A 14,638-nucleotide genomic window follows, 5' to 3' on the forward strand; every position below is an offset into this window, starting at 1 on the left:
CACCCTCCCCATGTGACAGCCTGCGCTGATGTGTCTGGTGAAGAGACCACAACTCCCTTAAGTTCCTTACTAGGCCTCCCCTGTTCCGTGCCTTGGCACAAATCTCCCTTTTCCTGCCTGGCATCCTCAGTTATCAGCTTAAGAAACCTGATGCTATGAGTGGCAGTGTATTACTACCAGTCAGTCCCCACACCCAAGACAGTAAGACTAGAACCACACGGTGAATACTGCAGTTTTACATTTATAATTGAACTTTTATAATATTCAAGATTAGCACAAGATTCATAACCATAAATTATACATTGTTATCTAAGTACATAAAACGTTAATGATACATGTATTTGAAGTGGCACAAAATAATAATATATCCCTGTTGGCATTCTCAAAGGAAGAGGTGGGTGATGGACACGCTGTTGATCCTACTGCAGCATAGCAGAACTGAGTCAGTGCACCCTGGTCACTCAGGTGGTGCTGACTCTGCCCACCAGACAGGGTCAGAACATGGTGTGGCAGGAAGCCAATGCCAGAATCAGTTAAAGGTGCAAATAAAAAGTCAGGATTATGGCCCTCCCTACTGCCTCAAGATGGTAGCAGTACGTCCCCAACCCTGACGCTGTGCTCTTGCATCTCCAGTGCTTTGGCAGCCCATGCACACTCCCATGTTCTCTTGCCACACACAGCTGAGGTTTTTTTTAGTACCATTTAACGTCAATAAGTAACATGCTCTCTTCTTGTTAAACAAAAAGGATCTGGGAAGTGTTTGCTCTCTGGCATGAGAAGATTTATTTTCTTCAAGTCTCAGATCTACTCCAGAAAATAGAGAACAGACTCCAACAGTATTGAACCCCAACAGTATTGAACTCCAACAGCATTATTGTCCAGAAAAGGAAACTTTCCCAATATTCCTCTAAACATTCAGAGCACAAGTATTAGAAAAGCCCATTTTCTTTTGCACATAAGAATGCAAATAAAATGGGGTGGTCAGATGTACACAAGCTTTCAACAATTCATTATTAAAGAGATGTTTCATTGAATTGTTAACAACCCTGCTACATCAGTAGCTTCAGCTAAAGCTTTAACAACTTGGTGCCAGGCAATTTCCCAGCTGCCTTCAATGGGCTTTTCCAAAGAAAGAAAATTATGCTCTCTTCCTCCTGGCCTCAAGTAGTTATTGCTATATGAGTTAGTGAAATAGTGCCTTAACTTCAGACAAGAGTCTCACAATGTCATTAACAAAAGCTGCCTTTCAGAGGTTGAAATGTAACCGGACAATAATCAATAAATAACAGTAACAGGCATCCTGCTGAAGTCTCCACACTGAGCTGGGCAGCAAGTGTGTTCAGCCAACAGAAGGTCATCTGTGCCTTGTACACTTTTTGGAGAAGTTAAAAAGGGATGGGAAGGAAGAGAACAGAGACAGTGAAGGTCTGTCAGAGAGCTAGTTACATATTGAAACCATAAACAGGCGGCTGGGTGAATCCTGGTGCTGTGTATCCATATGGGAAGTTTGCCTGGGGAGGTACTGCACTGGGGCCTGCTGTTAACATCAACTGCTGGCCTAGGAAAGTATGAGACAAAAAGAAAGTTAGTTAAAGATCCCAACCTTCCCTAATGCTAGCTGTACAGTGTGATAGGACTACTAGGCTTTAGCTAAAAATCAGCCCCTGTGCAAGCACACACCAGCAAGTCACACTATTCCAACATATTCCATGGAGAAGGCACCCATGCCATCTGCTCTTGCTACCAGGAAGCTACAAAAGAGCAAGGCAGGATGCAGAGGGAAGATGAATATCCACTGATCTTGAGGTCATAATAAACATGGCTTGTTTTGAAGAGACCATACTGAAAGCCAAACTGGTACTATTTAACCCATGCATGGTCAGATCTAGAGAATAAAGCAAGTCAAGCAAATAGTTAGGTCTGTTAGGTCTCACAGTCTGGAGGGTGCTGCAAAGGGTCTGAACACACCTTGACAGATTTGTTTTCATCACTAGGCCCACACATGCCTCATGCATCTGTTAAATTCAGGTTAACATTTATATCAGACAGTGAACCAGTCACATCCTTCCCTTACCAGCCACTTCTAGGTGCTTGTTAGCAGAATGCCTCTTCAGAAGGGCTTCTAAAATAGCACCACACTTGAAGACAGCCATGGTGGCTGCACATGTCTTAAAATGCGTGAGCTAAAAAGACAGTCTGCCTTTCTACTTGGAAGAGCAGAAAGCAGACACATTCCTCAGACAGGAATAAGAAGAGGAATTTTCATGCTCTCTAAGTTATTCCTGGGGTTGGCAACACCCTGGTATCCCCTGTCCTATTACCATACTGAAACACGATTCCTAAAGTAGAGATCTGAGCCATGTAAGAGGAGCAATACTTTAATCTGAAGAGTAGAAGTACTGTAAGAGTCAGATGTCACTTCAACAATTTACACAATTCATTGAGCAGAGACAACCATTTCAATTACTATCTAGTTGAAACCAGTTTTCTTGGATACAATGTAATCATGTAAGCTGCCTCCACAAACAGAGACCAGAGTGACAACAGGTAATCAATTAAAACCTACCAAATACTATTGGAGTGGGTTCAGCTACTTGTTCCTCTTCTTTTCTTAGGCTTTCAGAAGCATCAAGTTTATCCACCTACATTGAAGTGAACAGGAGATTTATGAAGGCCTTGTCTAGGAATTGCACCATTGTGTGAAGCTTTTCATGCCTGGTACTTCAGCTATCAAGTGCTCCTTTTTAGTCCAAGTTGGAGACTACTGAAGTCTGCCTATTCCCAGCAAGCTTTGCTGTAAAACTGACTTCCCAATTCTTTTAGGTGTAGCAATAAGCAGCAGCTCTCAAATGCAGATGAGGAACTCATTACCTTCAAAGGAAGCATTTTTGGGGCCTTATTCTAGTCACTGCTAACTATGATCCAGAACTCAAACCCAACAGAGCGTCCATCATCTCAAATGGGCCTAATCTACATTTACCTATTAACCTACAATTCTTCTCCCTTTCAGTGACACCTCACAGATATTTGCAAATATTCCAGGCCCATGAAGTTTGATCTAATCTAGGACTACAGTCTAAGCTGGCTGCAAGGTACTGGTTTAACTATACTGGTATTCACAAGAGACTTATTCTAGGGGAAACTCTAGAACCATCATGGAAAGTGGCCTAGTAGTATCAGCTTTATACAGATCTCAGTGCTGTGCCACATAAAACTCTGTTCATGCTAAACAAATTTGTGGAAGCACTACAGTAATGCAGGAGCCCTAAACACAACTTTAGATTGTGGGTGTGGAGGGCAATCTGAAGAGCAACAGTACTTTCCTTCTCAGGTTTAACCAGCTGTATCTTTCAGAAGAGAACCACTGAGACTGAAGTCTACAAGGCATAAAAGTCACACAACTTCACATCCTGGTACAGGCAGTACTAACATTGTGGGCAAACCTACATTTAGCTCAATGCTATATTTCAGCTGTTCCTCTCCTCCTTTCCCACTGCAAGGATCACATCTGGTCTGAGAACTGCTTCAAGAGGGATCTCTGTTAAACTTTAGAGATGTTATCCAGATATGGTGTTTAGCAGTTTCCTCAACGTTTTGAAGTTTGCCACTCAAACTGACAACCTGAGTGGCAGCAGGTCTTTACTGGTTCATTTATAGGTGTCAGCCTAAGAGCTCTCCAGAGTAACACCAAATATAATGCTATCCAAATTACCATGGATCAAAGCAACTGACAGGTACCCATTTCCAACTACCTGTCCTGCTCTGCTTATCCCCAGCCTCAGCTCTCTTGGGTTTGCCTTTCCCTGGAGCTGTCCTACAGTGGCTCTGGCCAGCAGCACAGTCCTGCCCTCAGCTGGGCAAACAGCAGGAATGCCGAGAGCAGCCATCCCCAACAAGGGACGAGCAGCTCTAGGAAAGACAGATCACATTGGCTCTGCTGCCTAGAACTGGTTCAAAAGGTTTCCAGGTGAGTGTCATTATACTCCATGCGCCTGACTCCTGGGACAGAGGCTACTCTGTGCTTTAACATTTTTTTATGCAGAAAAGACAGATAAGCTCTGGAAGATGTACATACCCCACCAAAACTAATCTATTCCTTTGTGCTTTTGAAGTTAGTTACATGACAATTTTAGACATACCACATTTAAAAAGCCCATTCTCCAATTTCATGTTTTGCAGTTAATTCAACAGACTAAATTAGTTTCACTGTAAACCACTTTCACCATGCAGATTTTCCTTCTGGCAAGTTATCCCATATTTAGTACACATGATTACTTGTAAATCCAACCAGCCATTTAAGATAAATGATTTTAGACCTAAACCTCACATGGAAGAGTTCAGGTAAACTTGTGTGGCAAGTTTCTCCTGAGTGAAATATGAGTAGGAGATGTTTAAGATCTGTGCAAGTACTTTCATCATACCAACAGGCAAGAAGTTTACAGAAGCTTCATGGCACTATACAAACTCACCATCATGCCTGAATTATTGCACACTTTGGTAATTTACAGTGTAAAAAGCAATTTGCCCTTGGAACACATCCTGTTACATGGCAATTGCTTTTATTTGGTTATGAACAGCATCCTCCCTGCCACAAAACATGTAATACAATGAAAAGGAGCCCAAAGTAAAGCCCTCCTCAAACACTTGTTTTTGTGTCCCATGAAGAGGAGAAGAGTCTGGTTGGATTTTCAAGTTGCTTGTGAATAGTTATCCTTTTAGCATTAGAAAGTGAACAGGAAATGAGTTAGAGCTAAATTACACTGCTCTTCTGGCAGAAGCTACAGCTAGATTCCTGTAAAAGAAACCTAGGATATTGAGGGACACAAATAAACACAAAGAGTTTGAAATCAGAGTGTCACCTTATAGAATAGTCCATCAACCTGCAAGAAAATTCAGAGGGGAATACTTAACATGACTTATTAGCAGCAACCTGAAGCAGTCACTTTTACATTCCTCATTTTAATGAAGTTCTTTACTGTGATGCCCTATGCAATCCTACAGCCTTCCAAGGCAGAATCTTAGCTTAGTATCTTAGAGCTGTTTGAGACAAGCATTTCAGGACCACACATGATCAGAATCTCTTTTCCCTCAGTTGAGGACCAGCTCTTAATATCAGTATTGTGCAACCAGACTATGAATCTAAAGTTCTGTTTTCCATTTAAAAAACCAAACACCTTCAGCAGTCTACTCCTATGGCTGATATAGGAAAAATGTGCACTCAAAAGCCCTATGCTCTTTTTACTCTAGGAAATAAGGGGACTTTACTTTCATAGTTACACAAAGATAAAAGTGATATATGTGTTGTCCTCACCAAGTTTTCAGTTCATCAGCTATGGAGCTGCTGTGAGAAGCACATTTGCTTATGTCTACCGGTAAAAGCAGAAGTTTAACTAGACCTCTTCAAGTGCCAAGGCATCTATTCATTAACTTTGCTAGCTAGCCTGGAGTGATGAAACCTACAGAACTTCAAGAAGACTTCCTCTATGAGGAATGGTAATATTCCAAATATATGCAAAGAGCTCTGGTTTACATAATGCTAATCATACAGCAGACTAAAGTCTTAGCTTTTTAGCCTATGCAATACTCACTTTGGTAAGGTACTCTCTCATCACTTGGATGAAATAAGGCATTGCAAAGTCCATGATGTTATGTCTCCATGCCAACTCAAGGACTACATCTGGGTGCAGCAAGTCATAGCATGTGAAAAGGCAGGCTGCAAAGCACTCCTGCTTGCCTTCTTCCAAGAACCACTGGAGCAGCTTCTCAGCCAGCTCTGCATCTTTGGACTCTGCAGCATACTGCATAGCATCCTAAAGAAAAGAACAGTTAAGCTTGACCCTTGCCTGTCAACATCTTGCCCTACATCTTAAATCCACATTATTGCGAGCCAGATAAGCTGAGTACTTGGCATACCATGAAGTTAGTCTTTAACAACACCAGGCATGTTCTGTAGGAGGCAAGATACCACACACAACAACTCTGAGGTAAGCCAAATACTTTATTAACATCATCCAACAAGATTCCTAGAGACTATGCACAAATTGGCCTGTGAGAACTCACTACAGGTTTGAAGAGCATACCACTATAATTGCATTTCATCTGCACCCTTACAAGAGCCTGTGACTTGAGGCCTATTGGAGAATGCTCCATACTGATACAGGTACATACTGTACAGATGCCAATGATTGATAGAGACACATCCCCAGATACAGGACAACATGATGAAATTAGATTTAAGACATGCATTTGAAACTGCAACCACTTCTGCTTTAAGAGTCTTTCATTCTAGTGAAGGATTACAAATTAAAACTCTAGATTTGAAACTAACAAAAACATTCAGTATCCAGGAGATTTCTGCAGTGTCATTAACTCACCTTATACAGACGGTCTTTCTTGCACAGCTCCACGCTCTGTTTCCAGCGGTTGTTACCCTTGTACAAGTACGCTGCAATACGCCTAAATTCAATTAGTTCATGCTTTTCCAGACGCTGAGCCAATGTTATGTTATCAAAGTTGTCATAGGCATCAATGGAAGCTCTCAAACCCTGTTTGAGAGAGAGTTGTTACACGTGCTTCCAGATGGCAGTAGGTGAGAACTAGAGTAGAGAAGCATCTATTCCTAGTGTACAAGTGCTTCAGTTCTGCCAGCTGGATGTTGATACTGTGGCTACTACTGATTTACCCGAGCGCACCTTTCCAAAGGATACTTTCTAACAAAGCAAGATGCTAACTTGGTCATACCCACTCCAAACTAGAAGAGCAAGTTACCATAAAAAGACAAAGCTTGTCTTCGAATAGCAGCCAATGGGGCCAGAAGCAAGTTTATTTACTGAAATGCTGTCCCACTGAGTACATACCTGATACTGACCTTTCAGAGGTCTGCTCTGAGAAAAACATCTGTGGCACCTGCTTTTTTGCAAATCATTGACATCTCAAGACTCCTGCCTGCTAAGGACCTGACTGCACACCCTCTCTCTGTTGCACTGGAGAAGTGTTATCTTCTACTCAAGGACATTACTGTGTCAGCAGCTTTTTTTGCCAGAGAACCATCCCTCAGGCTTAACAATCTGTTTTTTGGGGCTCACCTGGAAATCTTCCTCTTCTGTTAAAAGGTTGTTTAGAGCTTCGTTAACTCCTTTGTTGTTGTGGTTCTGGACTGAACGCAGGTAAGGCTTTACTAGAAATAGCTGATTAACCTGGAAAGAAGATGTTTCCAATACAAGATTAAGTACAGCAATCCTGACACTGCATTCTCCTGAAACAAGTTCCCATTTTTTATTACAAGAATTTGTGCTTATTGTTAAAACCCTTCAGACAAGGCATCCTGTATTACAAGGAGTAAAATAAAACAGTTTCCAAGGCCAGTTATGCAACTCTTCTGCATTTCCCCTATCAAGCCAGGACTGGGCTGCTTCTTGGTCCTTTATATCGGTGGCAAAGCTACTCAACAGATGTCAACTCTGTTTTCCAGCCAGAGCCTGGAGTATCTTAACTTGAGCAAGAGGACTTTTTGTTGACCTACACTCTCCCAAACTCACCTTTGAGAAAAAATTGACTGTCCTGGTGTGATCCAGTCGTGGAGACAATACAAGCAGGAGATCATTGATCAGCAGAGGTTTGTAGTCTAAGTAGAACTGCAAAGCTTTGTAGTACAGCTCCACATTGGCCACCTGCATGATCAGATACTAGTTAGTACTTTAAACAGAAGTCAGCCCAAGGTGCTTAGTTCAGACCACTAACTCAGCACAAAGTTTATTTGACTCCTACTAAACAACAGCTTAAGTTTCCTTCCAGAGGTCAGAAGTTTTACACTGATGCAGAATTCTTGTTCAATCTTATGATTGCTTCCTGTACCATCTGCTTCCAGACAGTGAAACCACAGGCTACCAGGGGCATTATGAACCAATTCTAATCCATCCACTGAAGGGGTCCTGGCACAGGCAGCCATTACAGTTAATATGACCATTTGTCAACTTCTGAAGTCACTGAAGACTGTAGCCTTAAAAAGTCTTTAAATTGCTTCCTTGAAACCCCCAAGAGCAGTAAGAGTGTACTCAGTCTTAAATCTTGTTTAAACTACTTCTCAAATCACTATTCTCTGCTGTACTCATGGGACTGCCCACTGCACTTCTCACACCAAAACAGCTGGAAACATATGCAGAAATTTTTCAAGAACAGCTACAGCCTCAGACTAAAACAGCAGTCAGCTCAAAGGTATTAAGGAGGTTAGGCCTCTTGCTTGTGACCTATGATCCTGTGCAGCCTCTAAAAACATTCTGTGCTAGCTGCTGCCACTCAACAGAATGTGCTGCACAGCAAAAAAGAAATAGTCTAAGATCAGATTAACTCTTTGTGTTAAACTAATTGGAAGTTGTTTTAAGTACAGCAGAGAAACTGAGTAGTAACTTAACCAAACTGTTTTCTAAACAGCAATTCTGTTGTGCATTTTTGTCTCTTGTCCTGAAAGAAGCTTTCAGCACTTTGCTTCAGTTACCAAGTTACTTACCTTGGCAATTATGTCTTTAAACTGGCCTTCTTTCCAGGCATCAGTGGGATGATTCATCATAGTAATTATTGCATTGTCATACTCCTCATACTTGTCATACAGGAATACAAGTTCTGCCCAGAGATGAGCCTGTTCTGCAGCTCTGAGCACCTAACAAGAAAAACAAAAAAATGCACCAGGTCTGATTCACTGGCAGCTTCCCACCTTCACTTGCAGCTACCTTACTGCATACCTTTGGAATATTAACTCTAGACCAGAAAAGTTCCAGATGTTCCCTCATTTTCTGAGGTTTGAATTTGGAGTATAAGATGGCAAGTTCAGTAAACATCCCCATGTGAGCACGCTCTAGGCCCAGAGCAGCTTCCAAAAGGGCAATGAGGTCTTCAAAGTAGCCACGATCCTGGATGTTATGAAAATAAGGATTAATAAAGCTTGCTAAAATGCATATTTACTTAAATACAACATGCTTTGACTTTCCATTGAACTGGTTGGATTTTTGATTCCAATGAGGTGAGAGAATTATAAAAGAAGGCACAATGGAAACTATTATCTCTCCATTTACTACAGAAAAAATGCACATCACCACTAAGAAATAAGAGAGAAGAAAAATGAATTCAACTATTAGCTCCCAGGGTATCTTTTTTTTCTGTGACCACTTTATTAGCAGATACAAGTATGCTGTACAAGTCTTCTAGAATATTAAGTTACCTGATAGTAACTGATCAGCTCCTCAAGTTCATCAGCATGGATGACTATGTGTAAGCCACAGATCTGTGCCAAGCGGAATTCTTTTCCATCCACACAGGCAAAGCAGACCTGTCATGACAGTCAGCAAATAGTTAACAGGACAAAGCTTTACCAAATTTGAGGTCTACTAAGAGCTCCAAATAAGTATTTCCATAATACTTGTTCTAGAATTAAAATCTATTAAAACCCACAAGTTTAAGTTACCTCCTTCCAAGTCCTTGTGCTATTGGCTTTGCGGCCACTGTCCACTGCTGCCTGATACTCCCCAAGGTGCACCAAGGTAGATGCCAGGCGAGCAAAGTTGGATACGTTGTTATAGAGAAGTTTTGCTGCTTCGTACATCCCCTCTTCGTAACAGCGATCACCGACCTGAATGAGGAGTCCAAGGTAAACAAAAGTAGCAGTAAGAATGAGGGGTCAGCTAAGCAGAAAGTCACACTTGGAAACTTTGGACAAAGACATACCTGTTGTATATGGGCATTATTAGGGCCACTAATAAACTCCTCCAGTTCTGACAGACGATTAGTTTTTGCCAAAGCAAAAATAAGTTCTGTCTCTACGTAAGACTCTCTAGCCTTCTTCCTGGCCATCTGTAAGAACTTGACTAGGTCCTCCCAATTATCTGGAAGAGAGCAGAGATATGCAAGATCCTATGTTTAGTCATTCTGTATTGTTTACCTTGCCCACCTTAGGGACAGTTTTCACAAGGAGGCTCAAACCTCTCCTCTACCATGATAATAAGCCCATTAGCACTTGACTTATGGAATTCCCTGTCAACACCAAGTCACCTCCAGGTAAGACTGGACTTCTTGCTACCATTCTGCAATCCAACTGGCAAGCAATTCCGCCACATACAGCTAAATAAATACATTATACTTAGTGATACTTTAGATAACAGTCCAAATGATCTCCATGGAGAGGTCTATGTTTGGTGTAGCAAGACAGACAATCAATCTTGGTGACAGGAATCTCACTTAACATTGACTCATTCATTCCATGTACTGACTGTTCCCATTTTCTCTGAAACAGAATTCCTAAGTCTCAATAGTTCCTAATGTAAATGCAATAACCTAGCTCACATCCAAGCAATCTGAAGTTGAAGATGCTTTGCCTTACCATTCCTATTAGCTGCCTGAACGACTTCCATGTAGGCAGATGGATCATCTGCCTTTATATAGGAGTCAATGGCTTCCTTCACCAAGTCCTTCTGGAGCTGTGCTCTGGCCAGTTGGCTCCACACTGCTGGTTCATTACATCTCTCTGCAAATTCATAAGCACGGTCTAAGTTGCCAATGTGCTCAATCAGCACCTGTTTGAAATTGAAGTTCCAAGTTAAAAATCTAAGTTTTGTAACACTGTCCCTTCTAACACAAATCTTTCTTCAAGTGTATACACTGCTCTGTGTAAGCAGTATGAAGTTAACTGCTCATAGAACAGCCATTTCTGTCCAGGGAAGCATTCTACACCACCATGCAGGAACCACACCTCACCTGAATTGCTGAAGTATTGACATCAAATTTTCTGAATATAGCAAAGGCTTCCTCATATAGCTCATTACTGATGGCAATGTTGGCAATATCTGGGGCATCATAGTTATCCAGCCGATTGATGTATTCCATCACTCGGGTGCGGTCGGCCTTAATGGCAGTCAGGATCAGCAGATTCTGCAGATTCCTTTGGTTAACAGAAGGCATAGGCTATAAGCAGTGCACAGCAACACCTGCTTAAGTGACATGGATTGTACACGTGAAAAAATAAACCCACTTACTGTCACTAGAAATAACATTTCACCACCAGATTGAGAACCACTGACATTTAGCTTCAAAAAGAACTGGCTTACCAGTATTAGTGTTCTCTGGCCTCAACACATCACTGCAAATTACACAGTGTGAACTAGCTCTGTTCTTCAAGTACAAAGGACTCCAAATTCTAGCTTTTCACCTTATTATAAACACTGAAGAGTGTTTAGGTCTTGCAACCAAGAGGCCCATGATAACCTGGATCATTCACAACCTAAACAAAGGTTCTGAATGGGCTAAACTTGAGGACAAAGCTCTCCTCTTACCTGTGTTCACTGAATACAGAATTATCCAAGACAATTTTTTCCAATAACTCAATCAGTTCATTTGGCAGATCAGCAGTCATGAAAGCTTTCACAGTTACAGAAACTTCCTCTGGATCCTGTGTCTCTGATAAAGCTGTTTGGACAACCTAGATTCAAAGGCAGGAAACTATTAAGTGTTTTCCCCAAATTAAATATTTGTCCATTTGTCAAGTTATTTGTCCAGTGAAGTACAAATTAAAGCTTCAGAATTTTGAGAGCATTTTGATAAAAACAGCAAGAAACAGCTATTAGCTGTATTTTATACAGAAGTAAAATCACATCTTACATCTATATGGGAAACAAATTTCCTAGAGGAAGGTCATTCTCCAGGATAGAAAAAGTATCTTACTGGTAGCTACATCTTCTGACCATGAAGGTCAGAATTAATACCCGTTACTCCAACTTTTACAAACTTCTGTATGGTGAGATGAGGCTTTAAGGGGTCTTGTGGGGGAAGAATGCTACTTAAATGCTCCATAATGTTTCTGAGACATCCTGAGGTCTTCACAGACTGGAAGTTGAGCCTTTTTGCTGTACCTGGTCAATAAGCTGCCGCCTGAATGGGTTGTTTTCTTCCAGTACATTTGCCCAGAGCTCAGGGTCCTTCCTGCGCACCAGGTAGCGAGCCTCGCTCTTAAACAGGGAGTTCTCATTGCACACCTGAAGGAGAAGTTACAATTATTGGCATTACTGTTAAGGGCCAGTACCACAAGACAGGTTTAGCTAGCTATGAACCAGACACTCTAGAAGACTGACTAGAACTAATTTCTGACCAATGCTAAATGCCACAGACAAGTTCTTACCCAACCTCTGATCTGGAAGGCTCATGGAGAAGATCTCCAGCAGAATTTCTATAGCTTCTCTTGGTTTTGCCCAACACAAACACTCTGACTGTGGCTTCACAGTAACTATTTGCTTCTGGTTGAAGTGAAGACCTGCAGAAGCCTGAAGAACTTAAGTTTTAAATCTAGAAAGGGGAGCCACTTGCCTGGGCAGTGCTAAGTAGTGAACTGAGGAATGGTGCAGCTGTTTAAAGCTAGAAGTAGGTTATGTATTTGGTGTCATTAGCTTTACACATGTTTACAAGTGTTCAGAATAGCAAGTGGCTTGGATTCTCTTGTTAAGGTGTTAAGGGTACAGAATAAATGTGAAATTCCTTATAGAAGTGCACCACGGGAGAGTTACCAGTTGTGATCCTATTTGTACCACTAGCTCCCAACTTCCAGCTTGAAGAGTAGGAAGCTGAAGGCCTAAGTCATCTTACAGCAACAGCTCACATTGCTAGTATCCAAATAAGCCCATGGAATCTCAATTACTGTGCTGTAAGCAAATCAGTACTAACACAATTTTGCTTTATATTTTACTTTTATCAATTGCAGGAGTTGACCCTTCTTCCAGGAGACAACAACATCTCAAGAATGAGAATGAATTAATCTCTTCCTTCTTACAGGAAGATGATCTTTATTCCACAACCAGAAACACCTTCACAGAACATCAGCTCAGGGAAGAAACTGGTACAGACAGGCTTTAATGGCTAACTCAAATGGTAAAGTTTATCCTAGCAGCCTCCTAGCAAACAACAACTCAAAGCCACCTTCATATCCTGAAATAAAGGAGACAAATGTAGCCAGCCCTTTTTTAACAGCTAGATGATATTACTTAAAAATTAAATACTTCAGGCTGGAAAGTCATTCACTTTAATCCAGCAGCAAGCCTGGATTATACTACCATTCTAATGCTCATAGCTGACATTCTCTGCATATACCAATATGGAAGTGCAGGTAGGAGGAGAATGTTTTTCTCAGCAACCACAAGCACTACTGGCTTAATCTGACATTAAGCTCTGGTGTTCACATTGAGACCAGAAAGTATCTGAGAACCCTGAGAATTTCACCTGCCCTTGAAATTCTGATGGATGTTCTAAGAACAACAAGCTTAAAGATAGGAGAGGAATGCTATTGGAGTAAGTCCTTGTAGTTAAACTGTCAACATTTATTTTCCTCATTTCTGGTTAAGTATTGGAGCAAGTCTATGGGTCAATCACAACAAAGGAAAATTACAAGCCCTGTTTTAGTTTCAGGGAAACTTTTCTTTCACTGTAGGGTCAGGCTAGATGACAGCCTGCTCCTCCTGCTGAGCCATCAAGGTTCAAAAAAATCAAATTAAACAAAGCTTTAATGGTAGGCATATTCATTACCTGGGCCTAATAAACAAGTGAATTTCAAGCAGAATCAGTGGATGAAAGACATGGATTGTACTTCAAAGTTCCAGTTATACAATTCTAGTTTGGACATATAGCATAAGTTCTTCTCATCAGCATAAAAATTACTGTCTCCACATAGAAGAATCCCACCTGCCTCAACTCCTGAGTGAGACTGCAAGACAGGATTCTGCAAGTGTTAGACTAATAGCCAGACAGGCTTCCACTTCAGGCAGCAAGTAGTTCTGTAAAGCATGCTTAAAAATGCAATTTTGCTAACCTTTATGAGTTCCAGATCACACTGCCCCCTCTCATAAGCAACGCAGGCCAGATGAGGGTCCCTCTTTTCACAATATTTGCCAACTACACGGCTGTCATAGTAAGGATTCTCACGAAGGAAGCGCTCTGGATTATTATTACTGTCAATGTAGATTTTGGCCAAAGCATTATGAGTTGCAGGTTCTTCACAGCCTTCATGAATCCTTGATTCAAGCCATGGCAACAGCAACTTAAGCCTTTGAAGAAGCAAACATTTTAGGTTTATAAGTCAGACTGAGGTATGTTTTACAGCTACCACTCAGTACCTGGCCTTCCCTTCAAACAAGTCTGCTGGTCAAACTTAAAAGCAAAAACAGACTAGGCAGTTATTTTTTAATGAGTCTTAAATGAGTGGAAGACAGATCTGCAGCTTAACATCAGGGAATGTTGCAGATACCCCCAGTTTTACAATCTCTCAACTCCTGTTGTATTAGCTGGCAGCTCATGCTTCAAGCCATTTGTTCATTTTACAGATAGTTAGAAATTAATTACAGAAGCTGCTGTGGGCCTGCAGCTGACTGTCAAGACAGTTGGATCCAAATTTACTCGGAAGGCACATCCCATGGCTGGCTGTATGGCAGTGTTCAAAAGCCATGTTATACATGATGCACTGCTGTCAGGCATTTCTACATGACCCAATCAAACAAAAGACCGACCAGTAAATTTGAACTGCTTTTCTACAGAGAAACACTGAACAGTATCAGTACTTTATCATTCAATAAAACTGCATGCAATTCCATTTGTGTATAGCAGGGTCAGGGAA

At 41.3% G+C, this 14,638-nt stretch overlaps 1 protein-coding gene across 2 annotated transcripts in view; it reads right to left on the minus strand.

The window, feature by feature from the left end:
• Window positions 1-221: 221 nt before the first annotated feature.
• CLTCL1 (clathrin heavy chain like 1) overlaps window positions 222-14,638 on the minus strand; it is a 34,672-nt gene continuing 20,255 nt past the window's right edge. Inside the window, exons 17-33 of one of the 2 annotated variants that reach the window (XM_066562524.1) lie at window positions 13,838-14,072; window positions 11,895-12,017; window positions 11,319-11,464; window positions 10,744-10,927; window positions 10,370-10,562; window positions 9,718-9,875; window positions 9,458-9,622; window positions 9,215-9,322; window positions 8,739-8,906; window positions 8,507-8,656; window positions 7,539-7,670; window positions 7,086-7,196; window positions 6,375-6,545; window positions 5,589-5,810; window positions 4,860-4,880; window positions 2,567-2,642; window positions 222-1,558 (exon numbers count right to left, since the gene is read on the minus strand). In XM_066562524.1, the coding sequence (XP_066418621.1) occupies window positions 1,443-1,558; window positions 2,567-2,642; window positions 4,860-4,880; window positions 5,589-5,810; window positions 6,375-6,545; window positions 7,086-7,196; window positions 7,539-7,670; window positions 8,507-8,656; window positions 8,739-8,906; window positions 9,215-9,322; window positions 9,458-9,622; window positions 9,718-9,875; window positions 10,370-10,562; window positions 10,744-10,927; window positions 11,319-11,464; window positions 11,895-12,017; window positions 13,838-14,072 (2,479 nt within the window). In that variant the 3' untranslated portion in view covers window positions 222-1,442. The remainder of the gene's footprint in view (window positions 1,559-2,566; window positions 2,643-4,859; window positions 4,881-5,588; window positions 5,811-6,374; window positions 6,546-7,085; window positions 7,197-7,538; window positions 7,671-8,506; window positions 8,657-8,738; window positions 8,907-9,214; window positions 9,323-9,457; window positions 9,623-9,717; window positions 9,876-10,369; window positions 10,563-10,743; window positions 10,928-11,318; window positions 11,465-11,894; window positions 12,018-13,837; window positions 14,073-14,638) is intronic. The other variant, XM_066562525.1, reaches the window with a different exon arrangement.

This window comes from Molothrus aeneus, chromosome 18 (assembly GCF_037042795.1).
Source record: "Molothrus aeneus isolate 106 chromosome 18, BPBGC_Maene_1.0, whole genome shotgun sequence".
Classification (NCBI taxonomy): domain Eukaryota; kingdom Metazoa; phylum Chordata; class Aves; order Passeriformes; family Icteridae; genus Molothrus; species Molothrus aeneus.